General features: G+C 44.3%; 1 protein-coding gene across 3 annotated transcripts in view; it reads right to left on the reverse strand.

The window, feature by feature from the left end:
* The window catches only part of LOC147881602 (nuclear pore complex Nup85-like protein), an 86,341-nt gene that overhangs the window by 39,937 nt on the left and 28,770 nt on the right, over positions 1 to 17,634 (reverse strand). For all 3 annotated transcript variants that reach the window (XR_015543954.1, XM_087401693.1, XM_087401692.1), the window contains exons 9-13: positions 6,939 to 7,049; positions 6,753 to 6,790; positions 5,908 to 6,064; positions 5,429 to 5,533; positions 5,201 to 5,257 (exon numbers count right to left, since the gene is read on the reverse strand). Coding sequence is in view for 2 of the 3 variants with exons in the window: in XM_087401693.1 (XP_087257819.1) it covers positions 5,201 to 5,257; positions 5,429 to 5,533; positions 5,908 to 6,064; positions 6,753 to 6,790; positions 6,939 to 7,049 (468 nt within the window). In the remaining variant the exon portion in view is untranslated. The remainder of the gene's footprint in view (positions 1 to 5,200; positions 5,258 to 5,428; positions 5,534 to 5,907; positions 6,065 to 6,752; positions 6,791 to 6,938; positions 7,050 to 17,634) is intronic.

Here is a 17,634-nt window from a genome sequence, read left to right on the forward strand (position 1 = left end):
CCTTGCGGGCAACATCCCGCTGCTGCAGAAGAGCTCATCACTCCTCAATCTGTAGTGGTGTCAAATCCTCGTCCATGGACAGGGTGGGTTGCTCTCGTAGAGCGGCTCGTCGTCGGAGTGTCGCTAGTCGAGCATGTGAATCTCTGAAGCGAATGACTAGGGACTGCTCTTGGTTGGGGTCTCTCCCAACACGCCATGCTCCCTCTATGCCATGGTCGGGAACCCCCATGGTGGTGGTCACAAAGGTGATCGCCTCCTCCATGGACGTCGTAGTGGTGCTGGTGCTGTCTCACGTGATCCCTCGTATCCGGATGTTGAGGGCCTTCGAAGCCCTCTGTTGCTGCTCCTATATGGCGGCTGAAACGGTTGCCTTTGCGGGCTCCCGTTTCGCCACATCCACCCACCTAGTTGTCTCTGCTATAGCCGACTGTATCGTGGCTATCTGTGCCTCCATCTCTGTGACTGAAGTTCCTCCAAGCGCTGCTCTCAAGGTCCCAAGCTCCTCTCAAAGCTTGATGTCGTGTTTGAGCCCCTGGATAAGGGTGCCCTGCTCGTGTATAATGCAGACTGCTCCTGGGTGTATCGGGCCTGCTCCTGAGTGTAATGTGTCAGCTCTGCCTAACGGGCCCGGATGCTGTGTATCTCAGCTAGTAAGGAGTCCCAAACATCTGGTGGGGACCTAAGAATTCCTGGTCTAGGTGGGAACTGGATCTCAAGAGGGGTTGGAATGAAGGTGGGCTGCTGAGGTTGTACTGAGGGTGGGGACAACGTGATCTGGGCGGGGGAGTGGTATGTAGGAGTAGCGAGGCCGAACGAGGTGATGAAGGGTGGCTAACTGAGAGGTAGAGGTGATACGAGGGAAAAGTATTGTGGAGCCGTGGCCGGTGGGGCTAGTGGTGAGGCTACTGGAGAGGAGACCTGTGATGATGATGCAGGAGAGGGGGAGGAGAGAGGTGGCGTAGATGATGAGACGGAGAAATGATAGTGGTAACCATAGAGGTCGAGGATGTGGTGAGCGGTATGGGCTTCGGGTGGGCCCCTTTCTTCTGGGCCGCGGTGCTGTCCACTGTCAAACCACTCCAGTTGCTGCTAGGATTGGTGCCAGTAGGGGTCCATATCCATGTGGGCAGATCATAGCATCACTCGTGGCCCAATGGGCTGGTGGGTAGGTTGCTATGGTGGTGCAATGTTGCGAGGTGTTCCTAGGAGGATATCGGCCAGGTACAGCTCTGTTTAGAGCTCCTTTGTGGCCTGCTTGTTGCCGTGTGGCAGGTCAGTGTGGGGGCCTGTCTGGCCACCCTTTGGTGCTGCAGCCCCACCCCTAGCAGGCTATATATGAGCAGGTCGGCCACCTAGGCTTCTGGTTGGCTGGTTGAGGCAGGGGGTCAGCCCCTATATGGCTGTGTGGCAGCCCCCAATTTGGTGCAGGGGTTCGGCCCTATGAAGCAGGTGGGTCGGCCAACCTTGGTCCTGCTGGTCAGGAGCTACAAAGGACGGCACATAGAGAATCACTGGCTTCCACGCCGAATCATCACCAGCCCGTGAGTCCTCCTAGCTCCCACGCCTGAATTGCGACACCAAAACACCGACCCTGACCAACCCAAGAGCCCTCCATGGATGGAACCGTGACCTCAAGCCAAAACCACCGTCAGCCCGTCAAAGTTCCATTGTTTCCATCTCGATGACCACGCGATGTGATCCTAGACCATTCCAGAACCCCCTGCCTTGTCCATTCGCATACACGTGAGGCCTTTAGGGATAGAAGGTACGACGTGGCAATCCACGATCTAACTTGCCCTTGCCCCACTCTTTGAACTACTCCAAAGCCCAAACAATTAATACCAAGGGGACCTTGGCACTTAAATCTCTAAGGCCATCACAATTAATGCCAAGAAGTGGCCTTTGGCACTAGATTTTCCAAAACCTTGCCCACTAAAATCCCCACGAGGATTCCAAAATATTGCCCACGTAGCTAAGCAAAGTTTATTAAAGTCTTCGGAAGACCGATGGGTCTATGAGACTGTGAAAAACCTGATACAATGAGCTGTGGTAGTGGAGCTACTAAACGAGCATCCACACCAATGCAAAATGCAAAAAATGCAAAATGGCAGTACTAATTCCTAAGTACAACATAGTCATGTCAATAGCAGGACATCAGGATGAATGAGGCAGTGAAAGTGGAGGCATGAGGTCAGCAATAGAGCGATGTCGCCTTCCCAAGGGTGCAGTCCTGGTATGTCTCCTGGTCGTAGCTCTGCGTCTAACCAAGGCTGCTGTGACCCCCGTCGGTCGGGCTCTAACCCTAAACAAGGAGGGGATGTCCCCAAGTATGATCTGTGAGTCAACCCTCTGTCTGAGCTGTCGGGTCACAGGCTCCGAGTCACGGTCATGTCGAGGTCTAGTCTCGTGGGGGTCTATGAGATCTGCTGAAAGAACTCCGTGATAGAGCTCTGAGAGGTATCAATCGAGGAAGAAGTTTGCTCATGTCTCCGTGCTGGGAGTACTCTCTCAAAGGTATCAATCAAGGAAGAAGTTTGCTCCTCTCACGGTGTCTGAGCACCTCATGAATGAAACCAATCAAACATCGCTGGTCTGGGTAGGAGAGAAAACGGGCCAAAACCCCATAACTATCTCTGAAGAGACAGTAGAAACGCCCTCGGATCTCATAGTAAATAGGACACCTGAAGATGAAATGCTCCTCTATCTCAACCTCCTGCATGTCACACAGTGTGCATATGCGCCTCTCCCTAGGTAACCGCTCTGCTCTGCCGCTCTCGATACGAAGTCTGTGTGAAGAGACCCGGAACTGCCCAAGAGAGATCCTCAGCGAGTGGGGTAGGTGAATCTGCGTGTATCCTAGTGGATCAATGAAACCCTCCGCTTTGATATGTAAGAAATGATCTCTGGAGAAGCCCAGCTTCACTGAAAGATCACTTGGGCCCAACCAAGTCCGGAATGTGTGTAGCTGTAGTAGATCCTCACGGATAACCTAGTTGACCTCGTGTGATAGGAGGGGAGAGAAAGGAGCTTCCATGCTGTATTGGAATGGAGGTAGTCTGTCCATGTGGAGCCCTAGTCCCACAAACCATCTCTCTGTGCTCCCCCCTGTTGCAAGTGCCATAGAAGAGGACAGTGCTAGCCATGGTATCCTGCTATGCCCGGATGTGTAATCCCCATACTCCCTGACTCGGTACAGATACGTAATGACTTGAAATACAGCATCTAGCTGTAATTGATGAAACTACCTCAACAGGGTACCCATCAAATACGAACTGCTCCTCGCGTAGAGATGTATTGAAGATCATAACCTTGGTTTTACCCAAGTTGACCTTCAAATCATGAGACTCACAAAAGAACTGTAGTGCGTCAAGGTGTCTCTGAAGCCCCTCTGCTCAGGAAGACAAGAGAGCCACATCATCTGCGTAAAGCAATATCTGGATCAACGTGCCCGCAAGAGAGCAACCTACCCCCCTTGTGTCTGCATCACTGTCTCGAGCTTGTCGATGTAGAGGCCAAACAAGATAGGTGATAATGGACACCCTTGTTTGACCCCGATAGTGCTCATGATCTTGTCTGTTCATCCAGATCCTGTCCGGACTCTGCCTGAAACTCGCTCATAAAGTGCCATGGCAGCCCAAATGATCTCCTGGTCGTAACCCAAATCATGCAGGCATCGTATGAGGCGAGCTCTCGAAACGGTGTCAAATGCCTTGCGGAAATCCACAGTAAACCCTCTACTTCCGTGCCCTCGCCTCCTCGATGATACATCTAAGCGCGAGAATATGGGCCATGGTCCCATGATCCCGAAACCGGCCTGTCCCACTACTCTAAGTCCTCGACACTCCGCAAATCTGCTGACCTCAAAATCAAGTACTGATGCATAAATCTTGGACATGACATGTCCAATCATAATGGTCCTATAGTTCTCGGGGCTCATGGGATCCCCTGCCTTGTGGATGGGTGAGATAGTGTTGATGGTCCAGGTGCCTAGAAACCCCAAGCAAACAACTTCATTAAATAGCTTGGCTAAGATCCGGGCTAGGAGGTTAATCCCATATGCAATGAACTCAGTGCATAGTCCCTCATGATCCTTCGCTCGGCCATCATGAAGTTTCATTACGGCATCCTTTACCCCCCCCTAGTGAAGAGGGTGCAGGATGTGGGGCGTGGCATATGTCATAGGTTAAGGGCTGGCTGATTTGGGATATCATAGAGCGTGCATGCATAATCAGACCACACCTGAGTGTCAGTGAGTGGTGAGGGGGACCGTCCCTCTAGAAATCACCTTCAATGGGTTGCAAGTAGAGATTGTTGCATCCTACACATACCTGAGAGTGAGCGCATGTGCTTTCACTCTCATTTCCAAGATCCCCATACCAAGTTTCTTCTCTTTAATTTTTTGATCCAACCAGCCTGTTGGGGCCCTGATCTATCAAAGGTGGATGGGGCTAGGGTGGAAAAGGCTCCAGGCTCTATTACTCGCATGTGAATGATCCACAGTAAGCCGTCAGTCCCACACAAGATATCTTGGCTGAGTTCGCCATCATAGATTACCTTGCCTCATCCTTCTTCACCAAAAATATAATTTCAGAGAACTCGGCTTGCATCTACAACTTTGACAGTCCACCATATGCCAAAAGAAGACATTGAGCAGCATTCCAAAAGTATAAACCCACTAGTATATACGCACTACAACAAGCACTTGATATCTGCATTCACTCCAAGACTATAACATCATTCTACCAGGGACAACACAATGCTCCTCCAGTCTGCCACCTTATTTTTCTTAATGAACTAACAGAGCATAGCACCACTAAATTATAGACCGCAGTCGAAAAGGAATTCTTCAAAATGGATTTACTCAAGCGACATGTCCCACAAATAATTAAAAATGAATAAGCTGAAAGGTTTCTAGTTAACATGTCAGACAATGTCATTTGCACACAAGAGGAGACATAAAGGCCAGACAAACATAAGTCATGCTCGAAAAAGCCCATTCTTTGGCCTTATCAAGATGTCAACTCAACACAAGTTGTGCAATTCCTGCGAACTCTCTACCCCTCTCTGAATAAAAAGGCTGTACAGGACTTGTTCAAGGAAACTTCTTGCAATATTTCAGCTTCAAGTGTCGAAATTATGCCATCTTATTTCCAAAAAAGGGCTCCAAATATAGACAGCTCAACAACGTATCACTGCATACCCGCATTAATTTCTCTGCAACAGTTTGAAGATCATAAATACGGCAAATGTCCAGAACCTGCGAAAATCAAGCAGAATGGCGACAATTAGTTGTTTAATTCTTTACAACCACGGACTCTACATCACAGATGAGAAGGTGCATACAATCTTCCAGATTACTAGGGCACAATGAATATAGAAGCACGATCATCCAGATTTCAGTAACCAAAATGGCCAGCATATTATGTACTTTGAGAGCAAGCCGATTCTGGCTAGAAACTGGTTGCATGAGAAGCAGATTTTCTAGCAGTCCACGACCTAGCCGAGGGCAGGATGCCAAATAGACAGGAGCCAGCTGCAAATACAAGAGTTACTAGCATAATCAGATTCTAAATATTTCAGAGAAGGTTGAGGTTTTCTTTCCATTAGGACTCAGTAAGATTTCAAATCTGATTCCACAACTATAGTGCAGACTAAAATAGAATATACCAAGTTCTCTAGCCACCAAAAAAATACAGTAGAATCAAAAGAACGCAGAAAGCAAAAGAAAAAAATACGTTCTCTGACCAACAAAAAAATACAGTAGAATCAAAGGAACGCAAAAAGCAAATAGAGAAAAAAACTTCAGGTTCCGAGATACAAATTGCAATTTCACAATCTTAAAGAGAAAAAATAATAATAATCTGGACCCTAATGAATTAATGAAACCACGACATACTTAATCCAAACCTGCCAGGAGCAAGGATGTGATGATAAAAGTTGGGCATATACAAGTCGATGAAGCTCTTCCAGACTAATGCCACCAAGTGTGTCCCTTTCTTCAAATAAAAATCCCTGTGCATATGGGTTTCTTGCTGACAATAGCTCTATCATGTGCGTTAACATCCTGTAGCACACATATTCAGCAGAAAATCATTAGAACGGAAATGAAGGTGGCCTTTCATCCAGCTAGAATTAATACAACTGAACTGTGCACTGGGACACATTGCCTGGTTTCCCCACCCAAAAAGAGAAACACCCACTCCCCCAACACACACACATATTGATCTGCTGTAGCAAAATCATGTTTCAGTTTCTTTGTTTAAAATCCAGATGGACCTTCCTTAAATGTGAATTGTGCTCAGATTTGCACCAAGCATAATCGTATTAAGGCTTATTGAGTAAAGCTGCAGTCCCTAAACCCCTCCCATTAGGCACTTCTTTTTTTAACATAGAGAAAAAGGAGTTTACAGCCTTTAATCAGCTTTGCAAGAGTCTTGCTCTCAATCAGCTCCTGCAAATGCATGTAGAAATTCACCTGCATTCTTTATAAGCATCCAATGAGTGCTTTTTCAGCATAGAAGGAAGGATGTAGTTAATTGTGAAGCCCAAAATTTCTAATCTGGAGGAACGGTTTTAACATTATGTGGACAATTCTCTGTTTTTAAAAAAAACATTATGTGGACAAATACTTGAATAGCTGCAGAGCAATATCCTATTACTTTAGCTACCACCTTAAATGATGGGAAACACGCTGAGTCCCATCTCTTCTTCCATAATACAAAGGCACCAAAAAAGGATTCTGGGAGGCTTACCATGGATCAAACACCTTAGAACATTCCACAAGCACTACCTGCAGATACATATACAGTCATTCAAATATATATGCAGAGAAGTGAATATTCTTGTTATATCTACATGAAAATCACCTCAATCTCACTGACTTGCGCACATTAGAGTGCAAAGAACAGGGGCACAGTTAAGACTAATAACGAGCATACCTCTGTGTTCTCTGCCAAGATAGCCAGAATAAGCTCAAGGAGTTGATCATTTTTTGAAGGCGGTTTGCGTTCTATGCACTTCCTTGCTAAGCTCAACATCCCTTCAGATATCTACAAACAATGGTAAAGCACTCTCCTTAATATATTCTAGAAGAACTTGATGGAGCCAAGAGTGGCATCTAGAGCCAATTCCCAACATCCTCATTGGTCTCCTAAGTCTCGAGTACCCCACAAGTTTATCCCTGGACCAAACCTTGCTTTCCCAAATTCAACTCTGCCAGAACAACGCTTTGATTAAGCTCTGAATGTACTTTTAGTGCAATTTCAGCAGAATTAAATAGCACACAGGAAACACTGCAAACACAAAACTGTTTACAGAGGCAAGACTCCAGAGCATGCAGGTTCAAAAGTCAGTGTCACCACGATGTAAATATCCTAAGTCAAAGTACAGTTGACCATTTATTTGATCATAATTAAAGAGTTTTCATATGTGTTAATTATGGTCAAAGAATTGACTACGGTCAAAGATACTTGACTCTAGTCAAGTAAACATGACTTCGGTCGGGGAGACTTGGTTTATTACCAAGAGGATTAACTACGATTAACCAAAGAACTACAGAGCTGACTACGGTCAGAGAGTGTTGACTTCGGTCAACGAGACTTGGCATGCGCCAAGAGGGTTAACTACGGTTAACCAAGATGTGCCAACTTCGGTTGGAGAGTTGTGCCAACTTTGGTTGGAGAGACTTGACTATGTGTCTATGGAGCAGTGATGAGGTGGCAGCTATGTGTCACATGAAGTGCTTATGGAGAGGTAAGTGTGCCTGTCATCAGGAGACTGTTTGGCAGCTGAGTGGTCACATGTAGAAACTGTGGGGCTGGCAAGGGATCTGCTGACTAGTCAAAGGGTGACATGGCACTTTGACTTTGATTGTTGAGGTGTTAGAGGTGACATGGTAGTAAGGAGGGGATGAGCATTTTTCGAGCAAAATCTTCCGAGCGTCCGAGCGAAAGAAAAAGAAAGCTTCCAACTATGCAAAAATATGGCAAAAAATGGATCAGAAGAAAACATAGTTTCACTTAGAAATATGCAAAGTATTATAGCAATGCCTATTTTATACAAAAATCTTTACATGAATCTTTAGGAATGGTGAGAACATAATGGGATGGCTTTTGAAGAAACCCACATGTAGAGTAGGCTTCTCTATGAAAATTCCCTTATGATCCTTCTTATAACTTTTACTTAATAGGGGGTGACAATAATTAAGGCGCCTCGACCTTTGGTCAAAGCCCTTAATTATGATCAAGAGTGTTGACTTCGATTAATCGGAGAATGAAATTTGAATACATTTTTTTATATTTGTTATGTGTGCACATGTGTTCAGTGGAGACACCCACCGTGACTAGAATTGGTCCACAGTGTGTTATTTGCATGCAAAGCGCTAACAATTAATGGGTACCATGGTAGTGCGCTTTAATTAATTGTTGCAGGTACTAAGAAGAGTGATTTTCCTAAGCGCAATGGAGCCTAATAAGAGTCTAGGAGGTGGTTCGCATGACCAAGCGCTTCGAAGACTCCAGAGTTGCCCTTAGTGGCATGTAATTAGGAAAGTAAAGTAGAAATTGACAAGTGGCTTGTTGCCAAGAAGGGGAGCCTTAGAGCTCATGTAATGATTCATTCACGTTTTGAATTTGTATGTACAGCTTCTACGTTGAACTCATGTACTCAGTTTTTCTCTCAAGTAATAAAAACCTTCGGGGGGGGTCCAACCCAACGATTGTCCTGGGCCCTAGTGTATCTGTTGAGAGAGGGAGAGAGGGAGAGCAAATGAAAAGTGTTTTGGCTGTCCTTTACGAGTAAGATTTCATAGAAAGAAAAGAAAGAAAAAGAAAGTCTATTAACGTCCACTGGAGACCAAAAGGTCTATGGGACAGCAAGAAACCCTCTAGTACATCTGCTTTTTAGGGAGGGCACATGGCAGCTCCCAAGGAGTGCAAAAAGCAATCCCAATTATTTAGAGTACCTACATGATATTCTAGAGAGTAAACAACCACACATCAGTTTAAGACTGAGAGTCTTTTGGTTTTGATTTAAACTCTCTGATTAGTGCTACCCCTTCACGCTAAACTGACCATTTTCCATCCTTTCTGGCAGCCCTGACTTTAGCTAATTCAGTTTCCTTAATCTTGAGTTGGGTTTGTGTAAGCTCCTCTGCTATCCATACAGTTTCATTGGTATCAGAGGATGGTCCCACATTTTCCTCAAACTGTGACGATCCGAGAAGGTTTGTGGGCGTGAAGACGTTGGGTGATTAGAAGATCATTGGAATCATCGATACTTTAATTTGGTTGCCTACTAGATGCGCTAGTGGTAGAGGCTACCGGGGTTTTGAAGCTAGCAGAGGAGAACTCAAAACTAGCAGAGGAGAACAAGGTGCGGTGAAGCGGCTCTGTGAATGCACAAATGCCATGGCTGATGAACGAAATCGAGGGCTCAAGCAAAATTTACACAGGAGCAGTCCGTCGTATTAACAGAGCTAGATGGCACTTCTGCTGGATAGGCCTTGTGAGGGTGCCATGGATTGCAAAGGTGTCTGACAGAGAACCCACGTAGGGAGCGGAGTATTACTCTAGTGATCAAGAGGATTGAGGACGGAGCGACGCCCAGCCAGGCAGCAAAGACCGTCGATGAAATCCCGTAAGTAAGCGCACGTCTGACGGAAACCTTGTGAGATCATCGCACGAGGCCACGTGTGCGGCGTAATCTTCATGTGTGCTACGAAAGAAGAGCTTCCGAAGCGTTCGTTGTGAAGAAGATGCAAGCAAAATTGTTCCGTCACTGTTCTGCGATGCTAATGGAAGTGCGTGACAACCTTGGTATTTTTCCAAATCTTAGGCTGCGCTGACGTGGCGCCTACCAGGCAACAGATGATGTGGCAATATGGCGCATGCAGGTGGCTGACGTGGCCCTGACCTGGCCACCTGACACGTGGCAATGTATGCTTGCGTGACACATGGCAGTCCACGTAGGCAAGACACGTGGCAAATGCTGATGTGGCAGGCCTGACAGACAACTGACATGGCATTGACTTGTGGCAGCCAGCTGGATTGCTCAGGTGGCAAACCAATGGCTAGACTAACTCTGGTTAGTTAACCCTGGTTAGAGGTTCAGTTACTTGGTCTAACCAAACTAGACTGGTTAGTCAAACCAGGTCTGACCAACTAACCTTAGTTTTAGTTAACCAAATTATAGCTGGTTAACTAGACTACAGATGGTTGAGGTCCAGTTGAGAGCCAACCAAACCAGAGCCAGTTAGTCTGGTTAGAGTAACCAGCCGGTTACCCATCTGGTTACTGTCCCCCCCCAAAAAAAAAAATAAGACAGTTACAGAGACTGTTTCTGCTAGCAGTTTTCACCTATCTCAGAGAGTATTTACTGTCAGAAAAAGCAGAAATCAGAGAAAATTCAGAGATTTGCACAAGTAAAGGGATGCATGCCTTTGTGCATGGAAAGATGAATCAAATGCATTCTGAGTGCTCTTTGCAGCAGCCAGAAAAGGGGCAATACAGTTGTTGATGCTTTGGCAACTTTGTGGGTTTATGCTTTGAGTTGACAGCCCGGTACTGGCATAGATTGTGAATGCAAGACACCTCTTGTTGAGGTAATTTTTCTCTTTGAAAAGCAAAGGTTGCGTGCATCAGTTGCATACACAGTGTGTGTGAGAAACTTGCAGATCTCAGACAAGTTGACGGAAAATGGCTCAATCACCTATCCAAAGGGATTCACAAGATAGGAATGCTCATCCAAGACAGAGAAGCGTGCAACAAACTCAGCAAGAATTTGAGCAGATCGTATGTAGGAGATGGAAAATCTCAGAAGGGATCCAAGAGCTCAGCATTTGTTTCAAGCAAAAAATATGCCTAATGCAGCTTATGATGTGCCAATGCCAGAGGCACACTCTCGTGTACAGCCAGAGAGAGAGAGATCTCATAGGGGACGGTCTCATAGCAGGAACAGATCAAGGCATCATCACCGATCTCCCAGTCCTTCACCATCTACCTCGAGCTCGACTTCTATATCTTCTTCTTTATCAGATAAACCATCTAAGAAAAGAAGGAAACACAAGAAGTCTAGGAAGAGTAAGTCTTCCAGAGAGACCAAGGAATTCAAAGAGGGAGGTAAATCTGTCAAGTTTATGACCTATAATGGACAATATAGTCATACAGACAAAGCATTGCAGTTCATCAGGCAGTTTGATGCTGCATTTGGTACAAAAAAATTTTCAAAATCCTCCAAGTTAAGAATGGTCAGTTTGCACTTGACAGCGACAGCTAGTGCATGGTGGAGTGCACAAACCACGGATGGGTCAGCCCCAAAGAAGTGGAAGGACTTCAAGAAAGCCTTCTACCAGCAGTTTATGCCTAAATAGTTTAGAGATCATGTTCTTCAAGATTGGGACAGTTTGCATATGGATGCAGGAGATACAATGGATGTGTACAACCAAAAGTTTTGGGATGCTTATTTGCAGGTTGCACCTTTCAAAAAGATCTCCAAAGGAACCCAAATAAGAAAGTACAGAGCAGGTCTCAGTCCAAGAATTCAGGCAGTAGTGAATGCTTTGGGAGCAAAGAACATTCAAGACCTTATGCATTCAGCTTCAGTAGCTAGTCTTGTGCCATTACAAGATCCATCCACGGTACTATCCTTGCATGCAGGACGTGCTAAAAGAAAGAAAACTGATTTTTCAAAATCAGAAAAGAAAGAGTATCCCAAGGTTGAAAAGAAAGGGTTTCAGCCTCAGAAGCCAAAGGGTACTCAGTTTTCAAGGCAAATCCCCATTCACTCTTGAACAAATAGCTCACTTCTGTAAAGATGGGAAATGCTTTAAGTGTGGGAAAGAGGGGCATATGGCTGCCCAGTGCCCTGATAAGCCTTCGGGTTCTAAGGAGCAGAAAAAGCCACAAGTACCACCAAGACCAATGGTGGGAGCAGTCCCAGATGTTTTGGGTAGTACCTCAGACCCAAACGAAAAAGAGCTTTTGCTATCATGGGGAAAGATAAGAGATCAACAAGCATTAATCCTATTTGATCAAGGGTCTACAGACAATTTCATATTTGAAGATTTAGCCCTGAGAGATTAGGGATAAAAACTGAAGAGCTAGGTAGAGCTCTTGATGCTGATCAAATGTTCCAAGGGAATCCAGTGCAAGTTACTCCTTTGATTGGAAAGCTTCGTGTCCATGTGCAGAGCTATGTAGATCAGGAGGACTTCTTAATCTCTCCTCTCAAGCAACATGATGTTGTACTTGGTACACCGTGGTTCCATCGAAAGAAGTAACAATAGAATACCCTGAGAGGGTGCTGAGTTTTATCCATAGGGGGAAAAACCAGCGTTTAGTTGCTAGGAATAAAGGGGAGACTATCCCCATTGTATCTGATGTTACATGTGGTAAAGCAATAAAGTCTACAATTTCCGCGTACATGGTTTTTGTAAAAGAAAAAGAGAATGATATGCATGCTGAAATGAATGATGCAGGCAAAGATAAATTTCAGTTTCTTGTAAGCTTTAAAGATTGCTTTTCCAATGCTTTGCCCAGGGGAGTTACCCCCAGAGAGACCAGAGGACCATCAGATAGAGTTAATGCCTGGTAGTGAGCCACCAAATAGACCACCTTATAGAGTCAGTGCGACTCAGAGAGAGGAGATTATGGCTCACGTACAGGACTTGCTGTCCAAAGGGTTGATTCAGCCCAGCTCGTCTCCTTTTTGCTAACCAATACATCTAGTATAGAAGAAAGATGGTTCTTTTCGAATGTGCATTGATTATCGTGCATTGAATAAGATGACCATCAAAAATAGATTTCCGATACCACGCATAGATGATGTGCTTGACCAGCTCAGAGAAGCAACAGTTTTCAACAGGATAGACTTGAAGAGTGGCTATCAGCAAGTTAGGATACAACCGCAAAATGTGCATAAGACAGCTTTTTGCACTACATTCGGGTTGTATGAATACTTAGTGATGCCTTTTGGGTGGGCAAATGCTCCAGCCACATTCAATAGAATGATGGATCGCATCTTACAAAAGTACAGGCATTTCACGAGTACTTTCTTTGATGATATCCTAGTCTTTTCAAAGACAGAAGAAGAGCACAGGGAACATCTTGCTTTGGTATTTCAAGAACTTCGAAATCATCAGCTTTTGGCCTACTTATGCCTCTTCCCGTGCCTCAGGCACCGTGGGAAAGTATTACAATGGACTTCATTTTTTATTTTCCAAGATCAAAGTCAGAGAATGGTGGGATTTGGACTATCATTGATAGATTCAGCAAGCAAGCTCATTTCATTCCAGTTCGCAAAACCATAAAAGCAGGTCATATGGCTAAGCTTTTCATGGCACAGATCTTTAAGCACCATGGCATGCCTAATTCCATTGTCAGTGATCGAGATCCCAGAATGACCAGTCTATTCTGGAAAGCTTTATTTGATAACTTGGGGACAAATCTGAATTTTTCTTCTTCTTTCCATCCCCAGAGAGATGGTCAAAGTGAAGTAGCAAATTCTACAGCACTGGATATGCTGAAATGCTACGTGGGTGACCAAGGTTCACACAGGGAAAAGTACCTACCATTGGTAGAGTTTGCTTACAATAATACAGTACACAGCTCTACAGGGAAAGCCCCCTTTGAGGTCATTTATGGGAAGGTCATCCTGCCACCTATCCTGAGGACCAAGGATGAAATATTTGCAGCTGATCAGTTTGTGAGAGACCTCCAGACAGCTTACAGCCAAGTCCAGACAGCAATTGAAAAGTCTCAAGAGAAGCATAAAAGAGCTGCAGATAAGCATAGAAGACTGTTAAATCTCAAGGAAGGGGATTGGGTACTTTTAAAGTTCGAGAAAGCTAGGCTTTGTAAGTTTAAAGGCAAACAGTAAGTGTATGCAAAGTTATCTCCCAGGTACTATGGCCCTTTCAGGGTTACAGAAAGAATAAATGAGGTTCCATACAGGTTAGCATTGCCAGAGCATTGGAGGATTCACAATGCATTCCATGTGAGTCTTCTAAAGAAATTCCACGGGCCAGAGCCTAAAGAGCCAGTATCAAAAGATCCACCAGAAGTGGATGAGCTGGAGGAGGTCCTTCAGCCAGAGCAGATTGTGTACCATACTGTACGCAAAGGCCCTCTAGGTAAAGAATTTTACAGGTACCTTGTAAAATTCAAGAATTATACGGCATTAGATGCCAAGTGGATGGATGAAGACCTGTTATCCGATCATCCACAGCTTTTGGATGTTTACGAGGAAGCTTTTCAGTTGAGGTCAACTGAATAGAAGCCGAGGGGATGTCACCACGATGTAAATATCCTAAGTCAAAGTACAATTGACCATTTATTTGATTATAATTAAAGAGTTTTCATATGTGTTAATTATGGTCAAAGAGTTCTTTTAATGGTCAAAGAATTGACTACGGTCAAAGATACTTGACTCTGGTCAAGTAAACCTGACTTGGGTCGGGGAGACTTGGTTTATTACCAAGAGAATTAACTACGGTTAACCAGAGAACTAAAGAGCTGACTACGGTCAAAGAGTGTTCACTTCGGTCAACGAGACTTGGCATGCGCCAAGAGGGTTAACTACGGTTAACCAAGATGTGCCAACTTCGGTTGGAGAGACTTGACTATAATTAAGGCGCCTCGACCTTTGGTCAAAGCCCTTAATTATGATCAAGAGCGTTGACTTCAATCAACCAGAGAATAAATAGATATTTTTATATTTGTTATGTGTGCACATGTGTTCAGTGGGGACGCCCACCATGACTAGAATTAGTCCACAGTGTGTTATTTGCATGCAAAGCGCTAACAATTAATGGGTGCCATGGTGGTGCGTTTAATTAATTATTACAGGTACTAGGAAGAGTGATTTTCATAAGCGCAATGGAGCCTAACAAGAGTCTAGGAGGTGGTTCGCGTGACCAAGTGCTTCGAAGACTCCAGAGTTGCCCTTAGTGGCATGTAATTAGGAAAGTATTTGTTGCCAAGAAGGGGAGCCTTAGAGCTCATGTAATGATTCATTCACGTTTTGAATTTGTAAGTACAGCTTCTACGCTGAACTCATGTACTCAGTTTTTCTCTCAAGTAATAAAAACCTTCGGGGGGGTCCAGCCCGACGATTGTGTCCTGGGCCCTAGTGTATCTGTTGAGAGAGGGAGAGAGGAAGAGCAAATGAAAAGTGTTTTGGCTCTCCTTTACGAGTAAGATTTCATAGAGAAATGAGAGAGAGAGAGGTTTCAGTCAGTCATAACTCAGTTGAAGACTTGTGTACTTTCTGCAGCTTCATAAATGACAGGAATATAATTCTTTCCAAAAAATCGGGGAGAATAATTAAAGATTTGAAACATATGTCAAAAAATAATCAAATAGAAAGCAGCAAGCCAAAAAAGGCAAGCAGAAACATTTTGAAGTATATGGATTTAGCCTGGGAAACAATAGAACAAGCTATAGAGCAATACCACTTGCTCACGTAGAATTTAACACCTGTGCACACCATCTCGACATGTTCACAAAAAGTAAATGCAACTACTACAAACAGATTGATCTTTTCATTGCAGGATGTCCCAAAAACATTAAACGATGAGAAGAAAACAAAGAGTATTAGGAGAAGTCAAGGTGGGTAGCATACGTTAGGTACCATATGTACAGGACGAGTACCGGTATGTTGCGCCATGTAAGAAATCCTAGATTTACTATATTTAGAAATGTGCTAAGGAACAAAAAGGAGACTCAAATAGCAGAGAACAAGGAATATTTGTATTGCTTGAGTGTCTGTAGTGTGTCATCCATACAATTGGGCCTCTCTTATATAGAGAGTGAAGAGTCACACATGAAAAGGTGTGTACTCCAAAGTGTATGTGCATGAAGAGGTGTACCCCTTGTGAAGGATGTGACCCTTGATGAGAGGGTACATTACAATGGTAGTGTCTCTTCAATAGAATGTCTCTTGTGAAAGGTTCCAAAAGTGACTGGTAAACTTAGGATCTCTGTCAGAGACGATATTCTTGGGCAATCCTTGGTGTCGGAAGATATGTTATATGAAGAGTTTGGCGATGTCCGAAGCCTGTGCACTTCTTTTGCAAGCAACAAAGTGTGCCATTTTGGACAATCGATCAACAATTACCATAATCTGAGTGTTACCTTTGGATGATCGTGGTACTGTTGTAATAAAATCCATGGAAATACTTTCCCACCTTTCAGTTGGAACTGGAAGAGGCTGAAGAAGTTCTGCTGGAAGTCGTCGGCTTGCTTTCATTTGTTGACAAGATAAGCAAGATGTAACCATTTTGATGACTCGCTTTTCATCTGAGGCCAGTAGTATGTTGCACTGAGTAACCTGTAAGTCTTGTTGATGCATGGATGGGCAGCATAAGGAACTACATGATGCTGTTTGAACAAAATACGTCGAACATCCTTGTCATGTGGTACACAGACGCGATCTTGATAAAACAGAAGGTCGTCCGTATAAGAATAGGATGAGAAAATCTTCTATTCAGAAGTCAAAGGTTGATCTTTCGAAAGAACTTGTACTGCTGTGCCAAATTCTTTATCATTGAGATACTTCCCTTTGAATGAATTCAGAACATCCACAGATAATGTAGAGATTACCATAGCTGATGCTAGAGTTAACCTGCTGAGAGCATCTGCAAATACATTGCGTAGTCCTGGAATGTACTCAATGGTCGTGAAAGTTGGCCAAAAACTCAACCCAGCGTGCTTGTCGAGCGTTCATTACTGGCTAAGTAAAGATATACTTTAGAGAGTGATGGTCTGTCTTTACCACCGAGTCGGCTCCCATGAGATCATGTTTCCAAGAGCGATAAGCATGTACAATGGCAAGAAACTCCTTATCATAAACCGAGTATCTGGTTTGGATATCGGAATGTTTATGGCTGTCAAAGGCAATAACTCTCCTTCTTGCATCAAGACTGCTCCTATGGCGATGTTAGAAGCATCGGTCATGACCTCAAACGGAAGGTTTGGGTCAGCTCTAACCATAACAAGTGTGGTAGTGAGTGCTTGCTTCAGTTGTTGGAAACTATACTCTGTTTCGAGAAGCCACTGAAAAACTGCTGTGCTTTTCAATAATTCGGACATTGGAGCTGTAATCTCGGAAAACTAATAGACCTTTGTATGGTAGAAGTTTGCCAATCCAAGTGTACTCATGTAGGGATCTGCTGAAAACGAGGATGTCATCGAGGTAAACAATGACGAACTTATCGAGGAAAGACCTGAAGATGTCATTCATTAGTGTCATGAATGTGGCCGGGGCATTGTTTAACCCAAAAGGCATGACCAAACATTCATAGTGTCCATACTTTGTTCGAAAAGCTGTCTTGTACTCATTGCCTTCTCGTATGCGGATTTGATGATAACATGAACGAAGATCAATATACCTAGATGAATCCAGGAACATTCCCAAACTCATCCTCTAAAAACACAACATAGTGCAGTTTCAATCTCATGATAGTCACTCACAAGGTTGAAAACCATAAACTCCATCATGCATAGCACGGACTAGCTACCATGACATCCCCACTGACGTCATCAGCGCCCAACAGTGGGTGTAGACCATAGTATAAAAATATGCTCTCACACATACAAATCCACACACCCACACATACTTGAGCATCCATTTATACAA

This window comes from Dipteris shenzhenensis, chromosome 30 (genome assembly GCF_047967505.1).
Source record: "Dipteris shenzhenensis isolate YYH24624 ecotype China chromosome 30, Dip_SZ_1.0, whole genome shotgun sequence".
Taxonomy (NCBI): Eukaryota; Viridiplantae; Streptophyta; class Polypodiopsida; order Gleicheniales; family Dipteridaceae; genus Dipteris; species Dipteris shenzhenensis.